Raw genomic sequence first — 23,075 nt, forward strand, 5'->3', positions numbered from 1 at the left:
AATTTGGAGAAGGAAAGCGATTAGGTGTCCAGGTTCAGAAATCACTCAAAACTAATGCACTAGTTGAAACGCAATAAAAGGTAGAGGAATAGAATGCTGCTGCTTTTTTCAGGAAAGCTGCAAGTGGGCATCAATTATGGTTTAGGTGTAGGGAGCCTTTGTCTGATCACATCTGAAATACTGTTGTTTCAGGCACTAAATATCTGGAGGAATACACCATCAGCAACAGTGCTTTAGTTTAACTGATTCTTTTATTTATCATGTTTCAAAATCATTTACATGATGAGGCAGAACTGAAAACAAATACTGCCATATCTAATCAGTGAAGTCATTAATTTCATATCCATAATGTTTAATTACGTGCAGCAGCATTATAACAAGACAATGGGTAAATTTGTGTCTTTTAAACTTAATTTGTCCTTTTTGAGACAGCTGCATGTGAAAACACAAACTCCTTTTAAAAAGGGACTTGCTCTATAGGCAGGGATGTGAAGGCCTCTGAAACTGGAATATTTGTGCAGCTTTAGTCTTTATACCTAAGAAAGGATAGACTTGCCACAGAGGCTGTGCACTGGATGTTCAGTCGGTTGATACCAATGGTGGCAGGACTGTCCAATAAGGTGACATCCCTAACATGGTTTGACTGTATTCAGCAGAGTTTAAAAGGATGCGAGGGTATCTGACTGAAGTGTATACAATTCTAACCAGCTTGACAGATTAGATACAGGGAAGATCTTGAACCAAAGTCTCAGGATATGGTGTAAGCCATTTAGGACTGAGATAAGGAAAACTGCAAGGATATAAACCTGTGGAATTCTGTACCACAGATGGCTGTGAAGACCAGATCACTGAATGTATTCAAGAAAGGGAAGTGGCAATTTTTGAGATTTTAAAGGCGTTAAGGAATGGGGAGAAAGCAGGGATGTGGCATTGAGATAGAGGATCAGCTATGATCACACCGAAGGGCAGGGGAAGCTCAAAGGGCAGGATAGTCAACTCCAGTTATTAGTTTCTTGATTTCTTTACTTCTTCAATGAAGTTCCTGTCTTCCTTCCTCTGGTGTCGTTTGATTTTTGTGTATATTCTTTTGTAGCATTATATCTCACTAATCTGCATGTTTGTATCCAGCGTGTCACTTCTGCAATTTCTTTGGTGTTGACACCTAAAAAAAGTTCTGCACCCAATTCTAAAACAAAGTAAAACATGAGGCTGAGGCAACAATTCAACAAGCAGTGATGTTAGTAGTGACCAAATTAACAAAGAGCTTTTCCATAATGATTTTTGGCATGCTTCTGTTTTAAATTGGACATGGCTAGAATTGCTGTTTCATGCCCATGTAGCTGCTAGCACGTCTTTTTCAATCAATTGCATCTTTGATTAATTTCTCTTAAAAATGTGGATGCAGAGTAAACTGATATGCTTTACTGAGTTTTTTTAAAATTCAGAATAACATTGACCATAGTCCAATTGATACTCAGCTACTAAGGTTGGCAGTTTAGGATCACACTGTGCTAGAACAGAGGATTTAAAAAATATTTTTTAAGAGGTTTCTGCTGATTTTTATTCTTGGTATGGTGATGCAGTTGTTTGCTAGACTGGGTTGGGATATCTGGTCGGCATGGACGGGTTGGATTGAAGGGTCTGTTTCCATGCTGTACATCTCTATGACTCTATGACTGGGAGGGACAGAGTCAGAAGTCTCATGACACCAGGTTATATTCCAACAGGTTAATTTGAAATCAAAAACTCTCAGAGCACTGCTTCTTGTCACTTCCCCTGATGATGAAGCAGCGCTCTGAAAGCTTGTGATTTCAAATTAACCTGTTGGATTATAAACTGGTGTCTTGTGATTCCTGTTTTTAATTCCAACAGCATGCTTATCCTGTTTGAGGAGCTGCCACAAACAATGGTTTCTAAAGGTGTGGTGCTGGAAAAGCGCTGTCGGTCAGGCAGCATCTGAGGAGAAGGAGAGTCAACATTTCTAGCATAAGCTCTTCATCATGAATGTTGGGGGCAGTGAAGTTGGCAAGGGGGCTGACAGAGAAATGGGAGGTAGAGCAGAGGGTGGAGCAGATAGGTGGAAAGTAAGATGGGCAGGTAGGACAGTTCAGGAGGGTGGCGCTGAGTTGGAGGGTTGGATCTGGGTTAAGGTGGGGGGTTAGAGAGATGAGGAAACTGATGAAATCCAAATTCATTCCATGTGGTTGGAGGGTCCTAAAGTGAAAGATGAGGTGTTCTTCCTCCAGGTGTCAGGTGGCTAGGATTTGGCGGTGGAGGAGGCCCAGGACTTGCATGTCCTTGGCGGAGTGGGAGGGGGAGTTGAAGCGTTCAGCCACTGGACGGTAGGGTTGTTTGGTGTGTGGGTCCTGGAGATGTTCTCTGAAATGTTCTGCACGTTTGTGTCCTGTCTCCCCAATATAGAGGAGACCACATTAAGAGCAACAGACACAGTAGATGAGGTGTTTGGATGTGCAGGATAACCCTCGCTGGATGTGGAAGGATCCTTTGGGGCGTTGGATGAAGGTGAGGGGGAAGGTATGGATGCATGTATTACACGTTTTGCGGTGGCAAGTGAAAGTACCAGGAGTGGAGGGTAGATTGGTGGGGGGCATGGACCTAATGAGGGAGTCGTGGAGGGAATGGTCTCTGCGGAATGCTGATAGGGGTGGGGAGGGAAATATATCTCTGGTGGTGGTGCCTGACAGTAGGTGGCAGAAATAGCAGATGATAATGCGATTTATCCGGAGATCGGTGGGGTGGAAGGTGAAGACCAGGGGGTTCTGTCCTTGTTGCAGTTGGAGGAGTGGGATTCAAGGGCAGAGGTGCAGGAAATGGAGGAGATGCTTTGGAGGGCATCATGGACCACATGGGAGGGGAAACTGCAGTCCATGAAGAAGGAGGCCATCTGGGATATACTGGAGTGGAATTGGTCCTCTTGGGAGTAAATGAGCCAGAGGCGGAGGAATTGGCAGTAAGGGCTAGAATTTTTTTAGGGTGGGGTGGAAGGAGGTGTAGTCCAGGTAGCTGTGAGAGTCAGTGAGTTTGAAGGCTGTTGAGGCGGTCGCTGGAAATAGAGATGGAGAGGTCCAGCAAGGGTAGAGAGGTGTCCAAGATGGTCCAGTCAGGGTGGAAGGTGTTGGTGAAGTTGATGAACTGTTCAACCTCCTCATGGGAGCACGAGGTGGCGCCGATACAGTCATTGATGTAGCAGAGGCAAAGGTGGGGAATGGTGCCAGCCTAATCGTGGAAGATGGGCTATTCCATGTACCTGACGAAAAGGCTGACATAGCTGGGGCCCATGCAGGAACCCATGGTTATCCCTTTGGTCTGAAGAAAGTGGGCGGATTTGAAGGAAAAATGATTGAGGGTGAGGACCAGTTCAGCCATTCAAATGAGTGTGTCAGTGGTAGGGTACTGGTTGGGTCAGCAGAAGAGGAAGACACCAAGGGCTGGGAGGCTTCTGTCATGGCGGATGGATGTGTACAGGGACTGGATGTCCATGAGGAAGATGAGGCATTGGGGGCAAGGGAAACGAAAGTCATGGAGGAGGTGGAGGGCATGAATGGCGTCCTGAATGTATGTGGGGAGATCCTGGACCAAGGGGGACAGGGCAAGATATGCAGAGATAGGTTTGGTGGGGCAGGAGCAGGTGGAGACGACGGGTCGACCAGGGCAGTCAGGTTTGTGAATTTTCAGTAAGAGGTAGAACCAGGTGGTGCAGGGTTCCCGGACTATGAGGTTGGAGGCTGTGGATGGGAGATCCCCTGATGAGATGAGATTGTGGATGGTCGGGGAGATAATAGTTTGGTGATGGGACGTGAGGTCGTAGTCGAGGGTACAGTAGGAGGAGGTGTCCTTGAGTTGGTACCTGGCTTCAGCAGTGTACAGATCAGTGTGCCAAACTAACGCAACGTGATAAATAATTGCCCACATATTTAGCCACTTGCATGAATCTCTGCCATTTTGTGAATTTCCGAATGATGTAAACTCCTGGATATCCCCTTTCTTCTTTGGCTCTGATTTTATGCCTAATACATGAACATTTCTGAAGCACTTGATAGTCAGCTGTGAGAGTTCACATTTCTCATTCATTGTCAGTCCAAATTGCATACTGAATGGTATGAAAAGCTCAGATTCTTTACCAATGGTAACAATCAGAAACCAATAAAAGCATCACACTTAGTGAAAATTATGCTGCTCACTTGCTTTTCAGGGCAGCACAGTGACTCATTAGTAAGCACTGCTGCCTCACAGCGCCAGGGACCCAGGTTCAATTCCCACCTGGGGCAAATGTCTGTGTGGAGTTTGTACATTCTCCCCGTGTCTGTGTGGGTTTCCTGCGGGTGCTCTGGCTTCCTCCCACAGTCCAAAGATGTGCAGGTTAGGTGGATTGGCCATGCTAAATTGCCCGTAGTGTTAGGTGAATAAGTCAGGGGTACAATGTAGCGGAATGGCTCTTCAGAGGGTCGGTGTGGACTTGTTGGGCCGAAGGGCCTGTTTCCGCACTGTAGGAAATCTAATCTAATCTAATCTTTGATCCCTGGATGCCATAGGGTGGATTCCCTTCTCTACTGGTGTATAGAGGGACGCAAATTCTGAGTGAGCTGATTGTGGAATTGGCACTATGTGAAAAACCTCTTTGTTGATTTGGTCACCGGCAAAATCACTGCTCAGTGAAGCAATGCCTCAGTCTCATGCTTTGTTTTGCAGGAGTGGGTGCAGAACCTTTTTTAGGTGTGAATAAGGAATGCATCTGCTCTCAACCTTACGTGTAGCTAGCTTTTTGTGCTAGCTTTAGCCTTTCCGACGAACAACTTGAGGAGTTCAGTTCTGAATCATCTGTTTCTCCTCACTGTCAACTTCATCAACCTTGAAAATACATCTCAGGTATGTCCTTGCTTTTCTGCTCAATAAAGAGCATGCTTGATTTTGAATCACGTATAAAAACTAGAAGATTGTTCTTTTTATATCATGCACTCATGCAGTCACCTGGCCTGTTACTTTTAACTGAATGTGTCACGGTCTATAAAATCAAAGGGTGTATAGCTACAGTGTTTCTTGATGCTGCCATTTTAGCATCTCTGAGAGGACTGATACATCTGTCACCCCACTAAGTTTAAAATTCATTTGGCATCCATTTACTCTTACATCAACGTTTTAATACTTCCTTTTTCATTCTTTGTTCCCTGCTAGTTACGTGGTTTCGCTGTTGTGGGGTTCTTCAATCTCTTTGATACTACTCTTTGTTATGGGTGTTAACTTTAGTTTTGATGTTAACATCTTTTTTATTATGACAGCCTGTTTTAAAGTGGCCAGTGAATATACCCCTCTATCCTTGGCAGGGCAATCTTTATGCTGATCCAGCCTCTGACTCTGTCACAGAGAGAAGACTTCATTATTGCATCTCCAGTCGTTTCTTGTTGTTTCACAGACCACATATTGGTACTGACACCTTCACTTTTGTGCCCAACATATTGCATTGTTTTGAATGTTATTTTTGCCACAAGACCTATCACCCCCTAACAAGGACGACTTTGTTTCCTTACTTTAGTTTGTCCATGAAACTCCATAAACACAAAATCTCTCAATGGAGCAAATTTAATGTTACATATTTGCAGTTGTCTGATAAATGATGCACGTCACTGATAAATGAATCTATGCCCTCTCTTGACTTTTGTTTCTATTAAAATTTTCCCTATGATCGTATTGCATCAAAGGCTGTATACATACCAAAACCTCTGAGAAACTCTTTCTATGTGAGCATTTCCAAAAATGTCATTGTGCACGATGTTGCTAATTGCATGGTGTAGTGTGACGAGCTGCAGCATACTTGATTTAGATGCCAGTGAATTATTTGCACCAATTAATTGAGTGAGTGATTGATTAATTGATTAATTGATTGATTGATTGATTGATTGATTAATTGATTGATTGATTAATTCATTGATTGATTCATTGGTTGATCGATTGATCGATCGATTGATTGATCGAGTGAGTGAATCCTTCCTTGGAGGAGCAGACGCTCACCAATTCCTCCCTTTCTAATTATAGAGGAAACATATTTATAAATGGTTGAATATTCCCAGGTAACTTGTGGATGTTTGGGAGTAAATTCGCCCATCCCCCTATGTATTAACAGTGTAAGACTTTAGTGGATTAAGAAGGCATTAACCATCACTTTCCCAAGATTGTTTGGGGGTGGGTAACAAATGCTACCCTTGCTATTAATGCTTGCATGCCATAAAAAATGAAATTTGATAAAAGCTCATCAGTAACTTATCCATAAGTCCATATCTTTTGTTTTTCTTGCCTAACAATAGATCACGCTCAATATCCAATTTTCAATTGACCTAACCTGTTGTTTTGACAGTATGTATCAGACTTCCACCACCAGCATCTCCAAATCTTGTGTAAAAATGTTCTCATCCTTCAAAGCAGTTGCTTTAATTTTGAGGTTATGTCCATTGCTTGACTCCTGAACTAGATGGAATAGTTTCTATTTAATTATACTAGCATTTTCTTTAACAGCTTAAACACCTCAGTTAGGATACTCCCTCATTCTGGATTAGTGGTGCTGGAAGAGCACAGCAGTTCAGGCAGCATCCAAGGAACTGCGAAATCGACGCTTCGGGCATCTGCCTCTAGGATACAGTCAAGCTAACAAGTAATTGGTTTCTCTGATTTAATGCTATCATCTCAGGAAGTCTATACGAAATCAGAGTGGATCTTATGGCCATTCAACATGCTCATGGCTCACTCTCAACCTTAACTACTTTTGCCAGCCTGCTGCCCATATCCCATGATTCCTGGAAAGGTCAAGCATCTAGTTAAGTTTCAATGATGGAGCAATTACTACTTTCTGAGATAAGGGATTCCAAAGATTCACAAGCCTTTGAGGGAAGAAACGTTTCCTCATCTCAGTTCTAAATAATTTGTTCCTTATCCTGAGAGTGTGTACCTGTGTTATGGATTTGACAGATAAGGGTAATAACCTGCCAGTCTCTTATCCAATTAAAGCCCTTCAAAGTGGTGGCGAACTTGCATCACACCTCTTCCTAGGTCTGTTCATTCTTCCATAGATACTGTTTCCAGAACAAAATGCTTAGCTTTAAATGGGATCCAACAAAGCTTTACATAGCAATAAAACTTCCACTTCCTTGTTTTCTCGTCCCTTTGAGACATAGGTCACTGTTCCATTGACAATTGTATTTTTAAACAGGCCTTCCAGCTTTCAGTAATTTCAATATTGGACTTGTAAATCTCTCTCCTCATTTACTATCTTTTTGCCGTGAAAGAAAATTCCAACCTAACCTTCTTAACCACAAAATATTGCTGCAGAATTCCTAGACAATGACTTGTTTTACAGCTACAGCATTCATATGATCCAGTTTGGCTTCTAGTCAATGGTGGGCCCCTAAGTTACTGATAGTGTCTTTAGCTATTTTATTATATTAAAAAAGTGTTATGTAAATACAAATTGTTATTAATTTTATATCCACATGCCCTCAGATAAACTGCGTGTAATTTTACTAACATTTCTATTATGGAGTTTGACAAATTATACATGGAGTAACATGTAAGGTTGAACTTCTGTTGCAGAGTTTTGCCTGTCATGTGATGGTAATGAAAATTGGGATGTGTATTGTCAAAGCTGAGGGTCATTAAAGCAAATAGATGTAAAATGATGAATAAAACATACCATGCTTGCATTGTTTATTACTCTTAATGGAAAATGCTCTCAGCAAGAAACTATTACTAACCCAGAATATGTTAAACTACAATGCAAGTTAAAACTGAAGCCAATTGCAATTTTTTTTTTGTCATGACTCTGATGGGGTAGGATTGAGTCAGTTGACACTCTTAGTCACCACATTTAGCTGTTTCTGTGCATAGCTTTCAAAAGTAATTTTAGAAAAGGAAATAAAGACTTGGACTAATTTAGCCCCTGATGCAATCCCCAGGATATTCCAGAGCATGCAACAGTCACTACTGTTGTAAGCAATAAAATCTCAATTGAAGCAGCCATTATACTTACACTTTCTTGGTCAAAGAACTGCTTCAGTTTTAGTTGCCATGTCTTCTTTTTCTGGAGTAGACCAAAAGACTGAACTGGACAGCACATGAAACACACCCAGGGTTCCATTGCTTCAGCCTGTTTTGCAGCACCAGGCTTCACAAGAGCATCTAAACACTCACAACAGTAGCACCTACATGCATTGGAATCATCATTCATTCAGGGAAACATCAATGAGAAACTATTACCAATTTTATGCAGTTGCATGTTGTAACTGAATCAGGCTATTCATTATGCTGAACAATGAAATAGATTAAAAATTATATCAAACCAATAGTCTATTTATTCCACCTGTTCAATAGTGGTTGCATCAAGATTTATTATAGAGCACAAAGAACATTCTGATTATTGGGACATTTTTAATATGTAAATATACAGTTCATTACATCTAATCACTGGGAAGATTTTTAGGTTTAAAATGTTAAAATGTTAAACAGGGTAGAGCTTGTACAAGGATATTCTCCAGAAACATTGGTATATGTATCCCCATAGAACAAATCACACCACCAAATCCACTGACTTGATTTATCCCAATTAGAATCATAGAAATGTACAGCATGGAAACAAACCCTTCAGTCCAACCCGTCCATGCTGACTGGATATCCTAAATTAATCTAGTCCCATTTGCCAGCATTTGGCCCACTTCCCTCTGAACCCTCCTATTTATTTACCCATCCAAATGCCTCCACCACCTCCTCTGCCAGTTTATTCCATACACATAGCACCCTCTGCGTGAAAACATTGCCCCCTAGTTTCCTTTCAAGTCTTTCCCCTCTCACCTTATATGTATGCCTTCTAGTTTTGGGATCCCCTACTCTGGGGAAAAGACCTTGACCATTCACCATACCTTTGCCCCTCATGATTTTATAAACTTCTATAAGATCACCCCTCAGCCTCTGATGCTCCAGGGAAAATAGCTCCAGCCTATTCAGCCACTCCTGTACGTTCTCACCCTCCAACCCTGGCAACATCCTTGCATATCTTTTCTGAACTCTTTCAAGCTTAACAAAATCTTTCCTGATAAATTCCTATTATTTCTGCCACATGAAACTTTGTACTTGGAAGATAAATTTGCAAAATCTATCTGCATGCCTGCACACAATGACATCACAGGGTGTATACATTAGCAGGATTTTTGCTCCAATCTCATGTGCTTGAGCTCCATCTGTTGCATTAGGTTGATATTACACAAGTTCAATGTTAATTTTCACTATTCCGCATTAAGGCAGCTCATCCTTAGAGATGGACACAATTACAAACACCATCTATTAATATGTATACCGTACATTTTTTAAAAATCACACATTAAGACAAATATTGCTATTTAATCTCTCTAGCCAGTTACAGATCTTTTCATTTTATTATGATCAAAATTACACAACACCAGGTTATAATCCAACAGGTTTCGACATTATAGTCCAACATTACTAGCTTTCGAAGTGCTGCTTCCTCATCGGGCAACCACCTGATGAAGGAGCAGGTCTCCAAAAGCTAGTGCTTCCAAATAAACCTGTTGGACTATAAACTGGTGTTGTTTGATTTTTAACTTTGTCCTCCCCAGTCCAAGACCAGCACCTCCAAATCATTCTCATTTTATGCTTTCTTGTTCCTCCCCCCTTTCCTTTCCTCTGTATCGGCTTAAAATCTGTTCCAAACTTAACTCATCAAATCTGATGAAACATTAGCTTTGTTTCTTTCACAAACTGTTCATGCTGTGTGTAGAATGTTCACAATTTCCTAATTAGTTCAAGAGATTGAATAAAGAAAAACAACTTTAACATTAATTATGTATTTAGTATACAATTAGTGACGATGATGACAAGGAATACAACAGTGTTTGAAGGAACTTCTGTTAAGGTTTCCAAAGAAAAATGATTAATGTCTTAAAAGCATACTGCCTGTACCTCTTACACCCAGAATTTCCACACATCAGCACTTTGGTTCCACCACAGCAAATTGTGCAAAAAGATTGGTACCCATCCTGATCATACAGGAACATCGTCTCCAAAAAGTTGTCCTAGTGAAAGAAATACATAGATGTTGCAGCGCAGATAAAAATGTAAACACAGAGAAATGTGTGAAAGTCAGTCAGTATTTGAAAGGAGCAAAAAAAAATCATTGATGTTTTGAATGTCCATCTTATAACAATCAATGTACAGCAATTGAAGCAGATCTGAAATTAAAAGAGAAAGCACTGGAGAAACTCAGTCGTATCAGCATCTGTGGGAAGAGAAATACAGTTAACATTTTGAGTTTGATATGACTTATTCAGACCTCAAAACCTGGACACTGAACTGAAATCTAAATTACAGATCTTGGAGTTTGAAATTATCTAGAAAAGCAATTGTATCCAAAATCAAATTGATTCAGATCCATACAGCAAAGAGGTTTAAGTGAGTGAAAGAAAATCACTGATCTCAGTCCTGAATCATTCACAACTGTAAATTAAACTGGAAAATTAAAAGTGCTTGCTAAATATGGTATTGTAGCACATTTGTCTCATTTTTCTTGTTGTTCATTTGAATTCTTCACTTCGGTAGATAAACTGAGAACAATGTTGGAGCAAATTACTGTAGCTGCTGGAATCTGTAAAGCAAAAAATGCTGGAAATCACAACGGGTCAGGCAGCATCCAGAGAGACAGCAAGCTAACGTTTTGAGTCTAGGTGACTCTTCATCAGACCTTTTCATCAGATAAATTAAGATCTGTTTTCCAAGGTGATTTTGTACTTGTACCTGCAATCTATAAAATAACTTGCATCAGTTCCATTGAAGTTAACTCCCTCAACAGATATAAGGCATCTCTGTACCGTTTGCTAACAGTGACAAAGTCACAGCCCATTCACTAGTTACCATAGTTGTCACGCACTTTAGTTGTCATTTGCATTTCCCTGTAAATTATTTTATGTGCAATACCTTACATGGATCACAAAGTCCTCCTTCAAAGAGTGGATGCTGAGTAATCACTTGTAGACTCCCACAGCCAAGACATATCTCTATTGTGTAAAACATGAACAAGATTTACTCCACTGGGTGTGGCAAAGCTTCTCAAACACTGAGTAAGCATCATATCTCATTTGTGAAAACTTATAGCTACACAAGAGGGCAGAATACTGCACATGTCAGAGCTCATCTGGAATTCAGAGTGGGATTTACATTTATTCAAAACCACTCATTTACAGAGAATTACAATCAAGTTCTTAAAAGTATCTACATCAATCTGCAGACCTTCCACTATCAAAAAACATTTCTGACTCCAATGTGCATTATTTTGTATCATTTCTGTGTCTTGTGCCTTTTACTTCTTATGCAGATTATTCAAATGAGACATAAATTACAAGATTAAAAAGAGCCATTAATGTAGTGAAACGTCTAAAAGCACTTCACAGTAATGTTATACAGCAAAATGGTAAGGCAAGGCACTTTAGGGATATATTAGGATAAAATGCATAATGGTCAAACTCAGTGGATAACGCTTGCAAATAGCTGGCAGGATGGAAAAGGTAACTTGTCTGATAACTGATTATACTTGCCATTTTTTCATATATTCTCCCCACAAAAATGATACTTCCATAAGCATTCTCAGCTTATAATATTCTGTTGAAATGACTATTCTTTTGTGTCCCAGACAATGAATATTAACCAGCTAGTCTGCTGTAATGACTGGTATTGTCAAGCCTGCCTATCAGCTCACTCTAACCCTGCATAAGCAGAAAGCGCAATTTTCAGTTTTTGTGGCTACTTTCAAGAAACAGTATAGCCAAGAGATACTCTTATGAGGGGGGAAATGCAAGCCAACAAATCCAAAATCCTCTCTATGAAAAAAGAAACAGCTGGAGATTAAAATCAATAGCACCAGGGACCCGTGTTTGATTCTACCCTCTCTCTGTGTGAAGTTTGCACATTCTCCCTGGGTTTCCTCAAGGTGCTCCAGTTTCCACCCACAGTCCAAAGGTGTGCAGGTTAAGTGGATTGGCCATGGGAAATGCAGGTTTATGGGGAGATGGTAGAGAGGTGGGTCTGGGTGGAATGCTCTTCAGAGAGCTCGATGGGCCAAATGGCCTGCTTCCACACAAAAAGGGATTCTATGATTCCATGAACAAGAAAACAAGTGCCTGCAACAGCTGTTAGGTGGATGACATAATTGAGATTAAAATTCGGTTCAGATGGGACTGAAAAGAAAAGAGGGTGCGTGAGAAGAGATTGACAGCAAAAATCTAAGCAAATGTAAAATATTCTTCTGTAAGCATATACTTCAATTCATACTTTGCATCAGTCTTTACTAAAGTAGGTATTGCCTCCATCATAATGAAAAAGGAGGCAGTTCAGACACAGGAAGGGTTTAAAATTAATGAAGTGAAAGTACTGGGTTGATTGGATATATTTAAACTAGATAAGGCACCAGGACCTGGGTTCATTCAAAGATCCTGAGGGAAGAGAAGGCAGGATTTAGAGAGGTATTGTCCATATTATTTCAATCCTCCTTAAGTACAGAGATGTATACGGAGTACAGGGGACTGAGGAATTGCAAATGTTACAGCTGTAATCCAGTGTTTTCCATCTCACACGCACACACGAAGGTTCAGTGTCATTCACTTGGAATCTCGTAACCATGTTTTTATTTATTTCGTATTAATGAAAGCTAACTGGTTGTGGTGAACTCCTACGGTGCGGAGTTTGTCCCTTGATGGTGGAATGGGCATTGGAGAAGGAAAATGGTACCCTGACTGAAGAACTGCATTATGGGCAGGAGAGCAGAAAGGCAGGATGGGAGGATACTGATCAAGATACAGATCCATGCCAAAGTCTGCAAAGTAATTTTGAAACCTGTGCTGGAGCTGTGACAGTCCTTAGCTCATTGTTCCTGCCATTATACTGCCGCCTTCTTCACTCCAGTATTTCAGGAATCAGAGAGACACCCCTGAGAACTGCCTATCTTTATTCGAACAAAACTTTAATTCGCATGGCTAAGTCCATACATACGGCCATGATTTCAAACAGGACAATGATGTAAGTAAAAACACAATTAGAGGGGCCAGAAATTGTTATCTGCCTTATATGACACACAGTCAGAGCAAGGGGAAAGTATATAAAGAAATAAGACTTGTTGCAATTAGATAAGAGTGATTTGGTCAGCTGCTTTGACATCACCAGGAGATTTATTAATGGACTGACCATCTGAGACAAGCCTTAGTTAATGGGACTTCTAAGCAATCAGTGAGTGTATGCTAATGCTTACTAATGTAATAAAGAAGCGTCAGGTTAAGTGGAACTGTATTCAAGTTGTAAACATCAGAAGAACTGCAGATGCTGTAGGTCAGTAGTAAAAACAGAAATTGCTGGAAAAGCTCAGCAGGTCTGGCAGCATCTATGAAGAGAAATCAGAGTTAACGTTTCAGTTCTGCAGAAGGGTCACTCAACCCGAAATGTTAACTCTGATTTCTCTCCACAGGTGCTGCTGGACCTGCTGAGCTTTTCCAGCAATTTCTGTTTTTGTATTCAAGTTGTGATATCTAACTGGAACCTTCAGACCTAAAAGAGGGTTTTTACAATTTGGTGAGCCTAACCAGGCATTTGAAAGATGAAGAAATGGCAAAACATACTGAGGATGGGATCGTCACCAAGTACAGAGCACGGAAATGTTGTCATTCATCTCGAGAGGACTAGAATATTAAAAGCAGGGATGTACTTCTGAGGCTCTATAAGGCTCTGGTCAGACCACATTTAGGGTATTGTCAACAATTTTGGGCCCATTCTTCAGGAAGGATATACTGATCCTGGAGCGGGTCCAGAAGAGAGTCATGAGAATGATCCTAGGAATGAAAGCTTAACATATAGGAATGTTTGAGGACTTTGGGACTATACCCGATGGATTTGAGAAGATTGAAACTGACAGAATACTGAACCACCTGGACAGAATAGATGTTAGGAAGATCTTTTCATTGGCAGGAGAAATGAGGAGCTGAGGGCACAAGCTTAGAGTAAAGACCCTTTAGCATGGGAATAGGGAGAAACTTCTTTAGCCAGAGTGGTGAATCTGTGGACTTCATTGCCAGAGAAGGTTGTGGAGGCCTGGTCATTGAGATAGGTAAGTTCTTGATTGCCCAGGGGATTAAAGGTTACAGGGAGAAAACAGGAAGATGGGGTTGAAAAACCTATCAGCCATGATCAAATGGCAAATCAGATTTGATGGGCCGAAAGGCCTAATTTATGCTCCCATGTCTTATGGTCTTATGAAATGACCTCTTCAGCAGATGTGGGTTAGGGTTATCCTGAATAGGAATGATCCAGTGAATTATCTTCAAGGTGGATAATCCAGTAACTGAAATGGAACAGTTAATGACACTTATAAACCAAATTCATAAGGAATGTGGAGAAATGAAACTTTGATTGGAGTGAGAGAAAGGTTCATTGAAATTAGGTCAGGAGCAACTCAGTAACCTAGCATGCTGCCGAGAAAAGATAAGGCAGAGAAAATACTTGAATGTAAGTCGGGTCTCTGTGCTCTTGTTAGGATTTTGTTTATTCCTTTATGAAATGTGAGTGTTGCTGGTTGGGCCAGCATTTATTGTTCATCCCTAACCCCCCTTGAATGTGAAAGTGAACTGTCTTCTTGAACCGCTGTAGTCCATTTGATGTAGGAGACCAACAGAGCCTGAAGGAGTGAGTTGTAGGACTTTGACCCAGCGGCAGTGAAGGAATGGCAATATATTTTGAAGTCAGGTTGGGGAGTGGATTGGATGGAAGCTTACCAATGGTAGTGTTCCCATATACACATTGCACTTGCCCTTCCAGATGGTTGTGGGTTTGGAAAATGTCCAAAGAGCCTCGGTGAATTTCTGCAGGACATTATATAGATAATACACATTGCAGCTATTGAGCAACCGTGTTAGAGGAGTGACTGTTTGGGGGTGCAGTGCCAATCACGCAGCTGCTTTGTCCTGGATGGTGTCAATCTTTTTGAGTGTTCTTGGAGCTGCATTCATCCAGGCAAGTGGAGTATTCCATTTTACTCTCGACTTGGCAAGCTTTAGGGAATCAGAAAGTGAGTTATTTGCTGCAGGATTCATAGCTTCTGACTTGTTCTCATAACCATAGTACAGAGGAACCTCAACTATCCGAAGGGCAAGGGCGGGGAGTATTTTGTTCAGTTAATCGAATTCTGGATAATCGAATGTCAGATAACATAGCTTAGCCAAGCATCAGGACCTTGCGATCTTGCTGGGTAATCCGATATTCGGATAATGAATGCCAGATAATCGAGGTTCCTCTATATTTATATGGCCAGTCCAGTTCAGTTTTGAGTTAATGATTGTTGACAGTAAGGGATTCAGTAATAGACATGCCATGAATGTCAAAGGGCAGGAGTTAGATTCTTTCTTCATTGAGAGAATGGTGCTGGAAAAGCATAGCAGGTCAGGCAGCATCCGAGGACCAGGAGAATCGATGTTTCGGGCATAGGGATGAAAGGCTTATGCCTGAAATGTCGATTCTCCTGCTCCTTGGATGCTGCCTGACCTGCTGTGCTTTTCCAGCACCACTCACTCGACCCTGATCTCCAGCCTCTGCAGTCTTCACCTTCTCCTTAGATTCTTTCTTGTCAGAGATAGTCAGTCCCTGGTAATTGTGTGGCACAAATGTTACTTGCCCAAACCTTCAGATAATATCCAGGTTTTGTTGCGTTTGGACTTGGATTGCTTCGATATATGAGTAATTGTGAGCCAATTTGAATATTGTGCATACATCAGCGAACATCGCTTTTTCTGACATTATAATGTAGCAGCTAAAGGTGGTAGGGCTATTGCATGGGAGTCGCTAAAAAAATTCTGAAATCTTTCACTCAGAGGGTGCATGGAATGAGCTGCCAAAGGAAGTGATGGAGGATAGTACAAATGCAACATTTAAAAGGCATCTGGATGGGTGTATGAATAGGAAGGATATGGGCCAGGTACTGGCAGGCGGGATGAGATTGGGTTGGGATATCTGGTCAGCATGGACGAGTTGGACCGAAGGATCTGTTCCGTGCTGTACATCTCTATGACTCTATGACCTTATGACTGGGATGTTGTGGAAATTGTGTGTAAATGCAAGGATCTTCTAGTGATACAGGGTTGTGATTGAGCATGTCTGTCTCAGTTAAATGTTATGGAAAGTTAAGTTGTAGATTATTGCACTCTGTGTGAAAGATTATAGGCTTGTTTGGGCTAAACAGGTCAAGATCCTTCTTGGAAATTAACCTTGTTGCATTTCAGTAGTTTGAAGAAAATATAACAAGTAATGATACTCGTTCAAAAGGGTAATAAATAAACTCTTCAAGGAATGAACTCACAAGTCATGGTTACTAGCCAGAATTATAATTAGGGGATTTTCTGATGAGGTGATTTTTAATCCGGATAAAATGTTCACACAAGTTTAGAACGATTTTTCTCAATTGTTGATTGTGTAAATTGGGATGATTCAGAGTTGGATTGATCTTGGGTTAGAAACATTGCCAAGGTTAAAGACTTAAGAATTTTATTCCTGATGAATTTAAATTTGCATACCATTAAATGGAACTTAAAAGTAAGTTATCTGAGTTTATACAGTGGCCTCAAAGTGTCAATATGAGAATTTGACAAAGATCAGTTTCTGAAAGAAGCTAATCATCTTTTTGAATGGAAAATTTTTAAATCTAAAGTACTGCATACATTTTGTGAAAATAAATAAAGCTGTGAAAGCTACAAAAATAGAAATTGCTGGAAAAGCTCAGCAGGTCTGGCAGCATCTGTGGAGACAAAGCAGAGTTAATGTTTCAGGTTAAGCAACCCATCCTCAAAACTGTGAAAACTACAGTTTATTTCCCAAAACATTCAGAAAACTAATTGCTTTTGGTTTTAAAATTCAGTGTTTGAAACACACTTTTGCTCTTTATTGTCCACAGAAAGTTCTCTTTAATGAATATGTAAAATGATGCAAGTACGTCAAATGGAAAATAGTTTGTTCTGGACCTTGGAGAAATAGACAAAGAGAGGTTAACTCTAGTGATTTTTGAGAAGATTTGTAGCTCAGGTTGATGGTAAGTATGTAAGTTAGCTCGCTGAGCTGGAAGGTTTGTTTTCAGACATCTCGTCACCATACTAGGTAACATTATCAGTGAGAGTTCCCGGTGAAACGCTGGTGGTATGTCCCACCTCTCTATTTATAGGTCTTAGTTTCTTAAGGTGGGTAATGTCATTTCTGGTTCTTTTTCACAAGGAAAGGTAGATAGAATCTAAGTCGATGTGTTTATTGATGGAGTTCTGGTTGGAATGCTATGCCTCTAAGGATTCTTTCAGCTACCAGGTTACAATTTCATGTCACTAGATTAACTCATTCTCCCTCAAGCTGAGTGGGCCTGTTATTCTTTTTGCATATTGGCATAACAGGACTCCCAGCAACTTTAATAATTCCATTTAGCATTGCTGCCTAACAGCGCCAGGGAACTGGGTTCAATTCCCGACTTGGGCAACTGTCTGTGTGGAGTTTGCACATTCTCCCCGTGTCTGCTTGGGTTTCCTCCAGGTGCTCCAGTTTCCTCCCACAGTCCAAAGATGTGCAGGTCAGGTAAATTGGCCATGCTAAATTGCCCATAGTGTTAGGTGCATCAGTCAGGAGTAAATGTAGGGGAATGGGTTTGGGTGGGTTGCTCATCGGAGGGTCGGTGTGGACTTGTGGGCTGAAGGGCCTGTTTCCACACTGTTGGGAATCTAATCTAATATAATCATATATAAGAATTGGAACTAAGCAAATTAATCTTGTTTGGATTTAAAGAAATTGTATGGGAACCTTAAAAAAACACATGGACACAGTCTTGATGGCTTCAGTAGAAATGGCAATAAAAAATGAGGTCGCTTTTGAAGAGCAATAAATTGGACACCAACAAATCCTGGCAGCATAACAACTGTTATTTGAATAACTGAACAAGTTACATTTAGAGAAAATGACAAGAAAAATTAAGCAAACAAAATGTAATAATGCTGGGGGAATGTCTGGTTTCTGTTTTAAAGATATTATGAAGTATTTTTACATGCTTTTTTATTGAGCAGTAAAGTTTCTTCAGAGTTGCTGAATGAGATGAAATGGTATTAATGGAATACTCCACTAAGTCATGGAATCCCTGTAGGTGGCCCATCAAGTCCATGTTGACCCTCCAAAGAGCATCTCACCCAGACCCACCCCATTCTTGCAACCCTGCTAATCCACCTAGCCTAGGCATTCCTGGAGGCTACCAGGATGCATCGCCAATCCATCTAACATGCACATTTTTGGATTGTGGGAGGAAATCCATGCAGACATGGGGAGAATGTTCAAACTCCACACTGACAGTCGCCTGAGGATAGAACCGAACCCAAGTCCCTGGCACATTCAGGCAGCAGTTTTAACCTCTGAGCCACACTCTTGGGCATGAATCACTTATACCACCAGATAGGCATTGACATACATTCTGATTTATGGGTAAAACATTTACATTTGAATAATGAAGTGCTATGATATAAGAACAAAACCAATTAGAAAGAATTATCCACAGGATGAACATAGATAAAGGAAGAGTTTGATAATGTTACCTTCATGTTATTGAGTGAAGTGACCAATGAATAGGAAACCCACCTCATTCACAGGTTAGAAGGATAAAAGAGTGATGAGAAATAACAAAGGTCAGGAACAGGGAAATCCGAAACGACAATGATGGGAGGCCACACAAAAGAAATAAAGTGACCTTGGAAGCAGTGAGGTTAGTATTGCCTGAGTCATGATCCCCCAAACCCCAGACATAAGCAGCCATCTCCTGGTATGATGTGAGTTAGAAAGTGGAGTATGTCGTAAACCCATGCCTGCTCATTTGAATATTCTAGTACTGCTACTACTACCCACACGGAAAATATTGTATCATGACGCACACCTTGGTATCAGGTGGAGTGAATCAAATTGGCTGAATTCTGGCATTTGTGATGCTGAGGACATCCAGAGGACACTGAGATAGATCATCCTTTCAGCATTTCTGACTGAAGATTGTTGCTTGAATGTCCTTGGCTGAAGATTGGTTCCCTTTTGCACTTACCACAATGCTGCATTTACCAATACTGAGGATGAGGATATTGTAGAACCTCCTTCTCCAGTGAATTGTTCAATAATATTCATGACTGGATGTGGCAGCATTGCAGAGCTTAGATCTGATCCATTGATTTTAGAATCATTTAGCTCTGTCTGTCACTTGCTACTTATGGTGTCTGGTGTATAATTAGTCCTGTTTTGAAGCTTTACTAGATTAACACCTCATCTTTAGGGCATGCTTAATGCTGTTTCTGGCATGCTGTCCTGAATTCACTATTGAATGAGGGTTGATGTCCTTGTTTGATGGTAATCTCAAAGCAGGGCACATGCCAGACCATGTGATCACAGACTGCGTTGAATTATGATTCTGCTCCTATAGCCTTATGAATGCTTAGTCTTGAGCTACTAGACCTGTTTGAAGTCTGTCCCATTTAGCACAGTGATAATGCCACGCAACATATTTTAAATTACAATCAACAGTAAAATAGGTCCATATATCTGCTAGACGTACAGTGCAAAGAGAAAAGAATTGCAAGAATACAGGTGCACAATCCTTTATCCAAAATGCTCGGGACTAGCTGGTTTTCGGAATTTAGAATTTTTCGAAATTCAGAATAAGTGGCAGTTTGATGGTGTAAGTTTTAAAACTCTTTCCGAAGAATAGACTTACTGTGAGTAAAACGGGTCCTTAAACAAAATTGTGGCCTGTCAGCTGGGCCACGCCTCCACACGTCGCATCCGAGTGGGTGTGGATTTGGGTTAACTATTTACACGCCAAACAACCTTATGAGAAAAAAACTTCACAAAAAGAAACCTTCGGACTTTAGAGCTTTTCGGATTTCGGGATTTTGGATAAAGGGTTGTCTACCTGTATTTTGATTGTATCACTGAATGTAATGAAAGCACCTCTGTTTCAGTTCAATGTATTAGTTGCCTGATAATTAGTGTTTGCTTTTTTTTGTTTGTTGCAGTAAAAGTCTTAAAGTGTAAAATTATATCCTTTAGTTATTTCCATGGATTGTTGGAAAATTCATTTGTCTTTTAAAAGTTAGAAGTGTCTACAGGAATGGTCAATAGTTTTGTCATATTTCCTTGTTTTTGCAATACGTGCACCTCTGTATAAAGCCCAGGATCCTGTCCATTTCATTAACTGCTCTCTCAATCTGCAATTCTTACTTCCTTTTGCTGTGGAGACAGTCCGTCTTGGGTTATATTTATTTGTCAGTTATCTCAGGGTGTGGCAAATTGCCCTTGGAGAAAATAAAGGACAAATAAGAATGAGCAACAAATGTTGTCTTTGATAATTTCTCACATCCCACGAAAGATCAAAATAAAGCACACTCCAATTATAGAATTATTGACCACTTTTCAATCTATTTTAAAGCATTCCTATTTCCTGGCGAAGTACTGGCCAATAATAAGAAGGTTAGTGAGAGTGTCTGTCAAATATCACACTCCTACATTTTTGGATTGTTGCAACAACAGAACCTATGACATAAAGGGAAGTTTTCCCTAAAACAGCCAAAACATGTGACAAGAGAAAGGGTGAGAGGGAAAGAATGTAAGAAGAGGCAGAGAAAGAGCAAAACAAAATGAGAAATAAATAATAGAAAGCAGCTCCTAATTGCAAAGCCATAATTGACATAAGCTAAAGGCTTATGCATTAAAAAGGATGAAAGATGCAATGAAGGGTAGACTGATCTATGCACATTGAATGTTTGGAAATCATGGACATACTTTCCCACAGTTTGTCATCTATTCAACTATCAGAGGAAGCCAAGTGAGCTAGATTCTCCCGTTTGCCTTTACAGTCTTTTCTAACAATTCAGATTCCATTCATTGGATTATAGCCATGCCTATCGTGTTAGTGAGTGAATGGTGATCAAACATTTCCAGCCACATCTCCAACAATCTTGGGTTTTGGATCATAGCATGTCCCCAACCAACAAGTGTTCAGGATTAGATGTCATTCAGCTCCAGTGTGATTGTATTTAGGGGAGAATCTGATAATGGAGCTGAAAGTGAAAGCTACTGCCAGGCGGATCATGGCTAGAAGAGGCCAATAATAAAAATTGCTTCTGGAAAAAACTGTCTGTTTATGGACCAGGAGCTGGTAGATTGATGGAAGCTCCAAAAAATCATCCTTGGGCTTCATCTGGAAGCTTTCCCTTCCTTCCCATGACAGCAATCACAAAGTTGGCAATTTCTTTAGGTACACATCAACATGTGTATCCATGTGTACACATGTGTACCCAATATGTGTTTCTGTTCCCATCCTCTGGCCATTTCATCCTTCCCAGTGATAGTCACAATTTGCAAAACTGAAACAATAGCAGGGAATATAAATAGCCCCAGGCCTCGTAATCGACACAAGAATGGGCATTTGTCATTATTTCCATGCTATCTTATTGTGCCTGAACATTACCTCCAAACGGAGGGCTGAACAGTACACCTTTTTATTGTAGTTGCCTTGGTAATTCATGATGGCTACTTTCTTTGAGCAACCACCCCCATCTCTATCCTACAGAACATAATTTTAATGCTCTCACTGACTTTGGTTACCAATGTTCCATTCTGATCCCTGTGCTGTGTTAACACAGTTCAACAAATGCCTTATCCACCTCAATCCATTCTCAATTCTCCCTCTATATCCTTCCTCTCAGTTCTTCACATGGTTTTACCATCTCTGCACTCCTGCTTTATTCTGTCACTGAGCTGTCCACTTAGACGTGTCCATTCTTTCTGTTGTTTACACAGTGTCAGTGCTATTTCAAAAACAAATCATTAACTGTCAAGAGTTTGGGATATTATTGAGAAGTTTGAAAGAAACTGAGCAAATTGTCATTTTTCCTTTCCTTTTCTTAACTTTTGCGAGAATCTCCCTGATCCATTGTCCTAAGTCTCACTCTACATTGTTGCATTTTTGTTTACTTTCTTTGTTGTTTCATATTTATAATTCTTTGTTTTCTAGTCTCCTCTCTGTGCTGCTACTTTCAGTGATTTTCCTTAACCTAGTAGGTTCTGGTTCTCAACATTTCTAACTGGATTTCTTTTGCTCTGTCCTTCTCTGTTTGGAAGATTTTTAAAAATGTACAAGAAAGATAAACAGGGGTAGTCCATTCACCCCTTAAGAGAAGTCCTATTATTTAATAAATTTGTAGCTGATCTTCTACTGTAGCACAACTTCTTCTACAATCTTTCTATTCTTCAATCCCCTTAGTGCTCAAAAATCCACAGTGCTCTCTTGAATACATTTAATGTTTGAACATCCACAGCTCTCTTGATTAAAATGCTTTTGAATGGAGGAATTCCACCTGATCTCCTTTCCAATTGTCTGATACCTTATTTGGAGTTTGCAACCACTTTACAGACAGTGAAAAGGGTTCTCACAAAATATATCTGATCCAAAACCATTAAAATTTTATTGATTACAATGAAAACATAATTTATTCCTTCACATTCTCCTAAATAAATGCTTAATCTAATCTCATATCAAGATTTAGCCTAGGGGACCTTTGTTGCATTTCTTATAATGCAAACATATGAGTATTTTTGTCAATCCTGGAAAAGTTTTAGTCATGGGATTAAGATTGATCTGATATAAACTTCATATTAAGGTCCATTTAAATTGCTTTATCATTTGATGGAATATTTGTGATGGATACAACTGAGCACACTGGGCATATTGAAATAATATTACCATTCCTGATGATTCAATTACAATTTTCTTCAAAATGGACATCAATATCTGACATTTAAAAATAAACTTTGAAGCAATAAAGATGGCAGTTAAAATAAACATTCTCATTGGAAGATAACGTGATCAAAGCCTAGCTCATAATCCTTAAAGTAGAATTGCATAAATCAGGACTAGCAAGGATCGAGGACACTGGTGGACGCAGACTCAAGGTGACTGACAAAGTAAATTTGAG

The 23,075-nt window shown here is 40.2% G+C and overlaps 1 protein-coding gene across 1 annotated transcript in view; it reads right to left on the reverse strand.

Moving 5' to 3' along the window:
• The window catches only part of LOC122550457 (DNA (cytosine-5)-methyltransferase 3-like), a 92,248-nt gene that overhangs the window by 16,669 nt on the left and 52,504 nt on the right, over window positions 1-23,075 (reverse strand). Inside the window, exons 6-8 of the mRNA XM_043691199.1 lie at window positions 10,990-11,069; window positions 9,979-10,091; window positions 8,036-8,207 (exon numbers count right to left, since the gene is read on the reverse strand). Coding sequence (XP_043547134.1) covers window positions 8,036-8,207; window positions 9,979-10,091; window positions 10,990-11,069 — 365 coding nt within the window. The remainder of the gene's footprint in view (window positions 1-8,035; window positions 8,208-9,978; window positions 10,092-10,989; window positions 11,070-23,075) is intronic.

The sequence above is a fragment of the Chiloscyllium plagiosum genome, chromosome 6, assembly GCF_004010195.1.
Source record: "Chiloscyllium plagiosum isolate BGI_BamShark_2017 chromosome 6, ASM401019v2, whole genome shotgun sequence".
NCBI lineage: Eukaryota > Metazoa > Chordata > Chondrichthyes > Orectolobiformes > Hemiscylliidae > Chiloscyllium > Chiloscyllium plagiosum.